The 4,049-nt window shown below is 50.0% G+C and overlaps 1 protein-coding gene across 2 annotated transcripts in view; it reads left to right on the top strand.

Moving 5' to 3' along the window:
* Positions 1-1,199: 1,199 nt before the first annotated feature.
* The window catches only part of ABCG1 (ATP-binding cassette, sub-family G (WHITE), member 1), a 60,034-nt gene continuing 57,184 nt past the window's right edge, over positions 1,200-4,049 (top strand). The window contains exon 1 of one of the 2 annotated variants that reach the window (XM_010834937.1): positions 1,200-3,498. In XM_010834937.1, coding sequence (XP_010833239.1) covers positions 3,273-3,498 — 226 coding nt within the window. In that variant the 5' untranslated portion in view covers positions 1,200-3,272. The remainder of the gene's footprint in view (positions 3,499-4,049) is intronic. The other variant, XM_010834936.1, reaches the window with a different exon arrangement.

Raw genomic sequence — 4,049 nt, 5'->3', positions numbered from 1 at the left:
TAATAATTCAAAACTTTATATAGAAAGTACGGGCCTCTGGCTTCTCTCTTTCAGTTCCAAATCAGTTTACTCACCCAGCTTTGTCCCACCGGCCCGTCCATCTGTCTCCCTCCCCACTGTCCCCAGCTAGTGGAGGTCACTCACTCCCACCACCTCGCTGCCGCCAGGGCTCCGGCACCCTGCTGAGCTACTCGGCTGCTGGCTACTTCCTCCTTGACATCCCTCTGCGGCCCCGCAGAGACTTCCAGATAGAGTGCAAATCCCTTAGCAAGCTTGGCAAGCCCTCCACCGTGTGGACCCGGTGAGCCTCTCTAGTCCCATCTTGTTCCAGAAGCGCTTTCCCCCACCCCACATCAGCGCTCCAGCCCCTGAATTTCCGGTCTCCAGATGCTCCGCCCTCTCCTGCTGCCCAGCCTTCGCACCTGCTGTTCCCTCGCAGGGACCGTCCTGAAGCAGCACCTCTCCCCCACCTCCCCTTGCTAAGCCCAGCTCACAATTTCCTCAGAAGCACCGTGTGTCCCACACCCCCAGGCCCGCGCTGCACTGGGTGACCCCTGCGGGTCCCAGTAGCGTCTTCCTTCTAGTCCTGGCCCCTTCGTATTGAAATTCTTTGGGGCCCAGTCTTGGCCCTGAGCGTGTCTGGCTGGCTGGCTGCTGATCCCCAGGGCTTTATCTGGGCTAAGAGTGAGGGGGGGAGGGGGAGGGAGTAGATAAGTGTAGAGGGGGAAGTCAGACCCTCCTCATACTCCAGGTTGGCATGTGCTCCAGTTAGGAGGAGGGTGGAGTAATGGCTGCTCATCTCCGTGTCGTGTGGGCTTCATCAGCACTGCGAGACCCGACGTGTCCCTGGGCTTCCTCAGGATGGTCCACGTTGGCAGGAGGGGGAAGGAGGCCACGCTCTGTGGAGGGGCTGCTGGAAACTCCCCGTCCCTAACTGAACACAAAGCGATTGGCCACCCAGACTTTAGAGCCTCAGGACGCGATGCAGACATCTCACCTTTCAAGGTGGGGGGTGAGGACAGACTTTGGGGACCAGACCTGGAGCTAACTGCCCTGACCATTGGTCCCTCCACTACCACATGCGTGCGTGCTTAGTCGCGTGGGACCTTTTGCGACAATGACTGTAGCCCGCTAGGCTCCTCTGTCCATGGGATTCTCTAGGCAAGAATACTGGAGTGGGTTGCCATTTCCTTCTCCTCCACTACCCTACACCGGGCCAAAGCCAGGACTGGTGCTTCCAGGACTCCTGTGGAGTCAAACTGGGTTATAACCTCGGGAAAGAAGCTCCTGTTCCCGGAAGGGCAAGACAGGTGGCACAGGGATGGCATTTGGGGCTGCTCTGTGTGCTGGAGTTGAAGGTAAGCATCGCGCTGGTGGGTCAAAGTCAAGCTCGTGCAGAACTGGGGCAGGGTCTCTGTTGTTCCTTCAAGGGGGCGCATCACTGAAGGCGCTGGGCCAGCGCGGATGCGGAAGCCCTGCAGCGCCCTCCTGGGCGCAGGAGGGGCTCCTCCACAGCCCACGCTCTGAGCAGGCCCATTGTCAGGCTGACACAAACCCGACTGTGTGGGGGATGCACGAACCCACTCATGTTTGCGTTTGAAGCACTTCACGTGCTCGGTGCCAGCAGCAAAGCAAGATTAATTTTGTCAAGAGTTTTACTCTGCAGTTTAATTTTTATCCACAGAATGTTACAGTCAATGAACTAAGTTCTGATGCAGTTAAGCTTTCCAGAGGTGGGAGATGCCTGGGAGGTGTGTGTGTGTATGTGTCTTTTTCTTAAACTGCAAACCAACATTTTCAAGTATCGTAAGAACCAGAAACCGCTGTGGTCACATCTCCCCATTCCCTTACTCCTGCTTTAAAGATTTGAAACCTCCACATCCTCTGATATTGTGGGGGGCCTTAAATCCCATGATGGAAATAATGTCAGCTCATTAAGGATGCAGTCACTGTACACACAAGAGGTCATTCTAATGGGGAGAGGGCTTGTTTGGGTCACTAGAGTTGCTGGGGTTTGTAAGAATGTTTATTGATGGTCCACCCTCTGGTTTTGTTTTAGATTTTTTATTAGAAACAATAACGATCAAAAAGCCATCAACTTTAAAGAAATACCCCACAAACCTATGGAAAAATAACAGTGTGATATTATTCCTGTTTAGAACAAACAGCAGTATGTCAGGGGCTACCCAGGCTTACAGCCATCAGAAGGGCCTGAATTATCAAAGATGGTCATCCAGATCAGACTAGATCAGGAGGACTGCCTTCAACAGTATGGAGGTGTGTCACTGGAGGCCTACGCTTTTGGCATGGGGGAATGTTCTCTCTTGATTCAAGAGACAGCTAGAAAAAGCACAGCACATTATTTGTCCACCCCAGGGTTCTTCTGTGTTTTGGAGGTGCCTGAAGCATATTGATTTGCTCAGCATTGCCAAGCCATTAGAAAGGATATTCCTTTCTCTGCATAAATACTTTTGGTTCTTGGGTCATCTGTTCAGTGGACTCCCAGTGGAAGCCTGAAAGGCCAATGGAGCTACATATTAGGTATCCTGGTGATGCAGTGGAAGAGGCACCTATTTTTATGGATGACTCATATTCTGGGATCCCTTCTGCCCCTCACTTGATCGTAGAGTTCCTTAAAATAGTCTGTGCTTCAGTTTCCTTGTCTGTATCACAGAGAAAAAAATCAAGCTTTCTAACACTTCAGAGCTATTATGAAGATACAGTGAGAGAGGAGAGTTGTAGGGTGGTTGGAAAATTTATAAGGAAAACACAAAGACCAACTCCCAGGGGTCCAAGTGATACCATTGCTCTTGAAAAATGTGTATGAGGTTACACCAGGGAGGTACTGAAGGAGATCATCATAAAGTGTTTTCATCTGTGCATTTCTTAGCAGTCTCATGCATTTTTGTTGGGTTTTTTAACAAGTGGACTGTAAGTAGATAATTTTTTAGGGTGGCTGATGTTTCATTCTTTGAGGCAAGTGGTGTATTTATTTTGGTTTTGTGATTAGATGTTATGATTCCTAAATAAGATGGTAGATCAGTTTCATAGTTTATCTTTAGCATATTTATAGTGGTAGAAGAAGTGAAGGCTGGAGAGAGGGAACTCCTCTAGAGGAGCATCCGTCCTGTGCTGCTGAAGGCGCGGTGGAGGGTGAGGAGTGTTGATAGATGACTCTGATGGACGGTTCTGTCCTTGTGGTCCTTGTCGTGATGTAGCTTACACTCGCTCTCGACGCTTCTTTCCTGTCTCTTTAGAACGGCTCTTCAGGGATGACAGAGCCCAAGTCAGTGTGCGTCTCAGTGGACGAGGTAGTTTTCAGCAACAGGGACAGGGACACCGTGGAGAAGGAGCTGCTGAACGGACATCTGAAGAAGGAGGACAACAATCTCACAGAAGCCCAGCGCCTCTCCTCCCTGCCTCGGAGAGCGGCAGTGAACATTGAGTTCAAGGACCTCTCCTACTCTGTCCCAGAAGGCCCCTGGTGGAGGAAGAAAGGTAGGGAGCGGAACTGCTGGGAGCCTTCGGCGGTGGGAGGAGCCTTCGGCGGTGGGAGGAGCCTTCGGCGGTGGGAGGAGCCTTCGGCGGTGGGAGGAGCCTTCGGCAGTGGGCGGAATCTTGAAGGAATCATCAGGTGGTTTGGAAAAATCTGGGTCTGGAAGGTGGGGGACTGTCTCTTTCCACTCCGGCTCTGCTGTGGCCAATCTGTCTGATTGCTTTATGCCTGATTTTTTTCTTATCTATGATATGAACAGATTAGATTAGATGACTCAAGAGACATCTTGAGTGTTTTTATTTTTCTCTTTTTAATTGAAGTGTAGTTAATTTACAATGTTGTGCTGGTTTCAGGTGTAAAGAAAAGTGATTCAGTTTTATATATATATATATATATGCATATTTTTATAGCTTCTTCTCCATTAAAGGTTATCGTAAGATATTGAATAGCATTCTCTGTGCTATACAATAGGTCCTTGTTGTTTATCCATTTCATACATGGTGGTGTCTTATCTGTTAACCCCAAACTCCTAATTTATCCCTCCCCTTCTCCC

This window comes from Bison bison, unplaced genomic scaffold (assembly GCF_000754665.1).
Source record: "Bison bison bison isolate TAMUID 2011002044 unplaced genomic scaffold, Bison_UMD1.0 scf7180017864037, whole genome shotgun sequence".
Lineage (NCBI taxonomy): Eukaryota > Metazoa > Chordata > Mammalia > Artiodactyla > Bovidae > Bison > Bison bison.
Note: the sequence above shows the minus strand (reverse complement) of the source record. Positions and strands in the feature narration are given on the sequence as shown.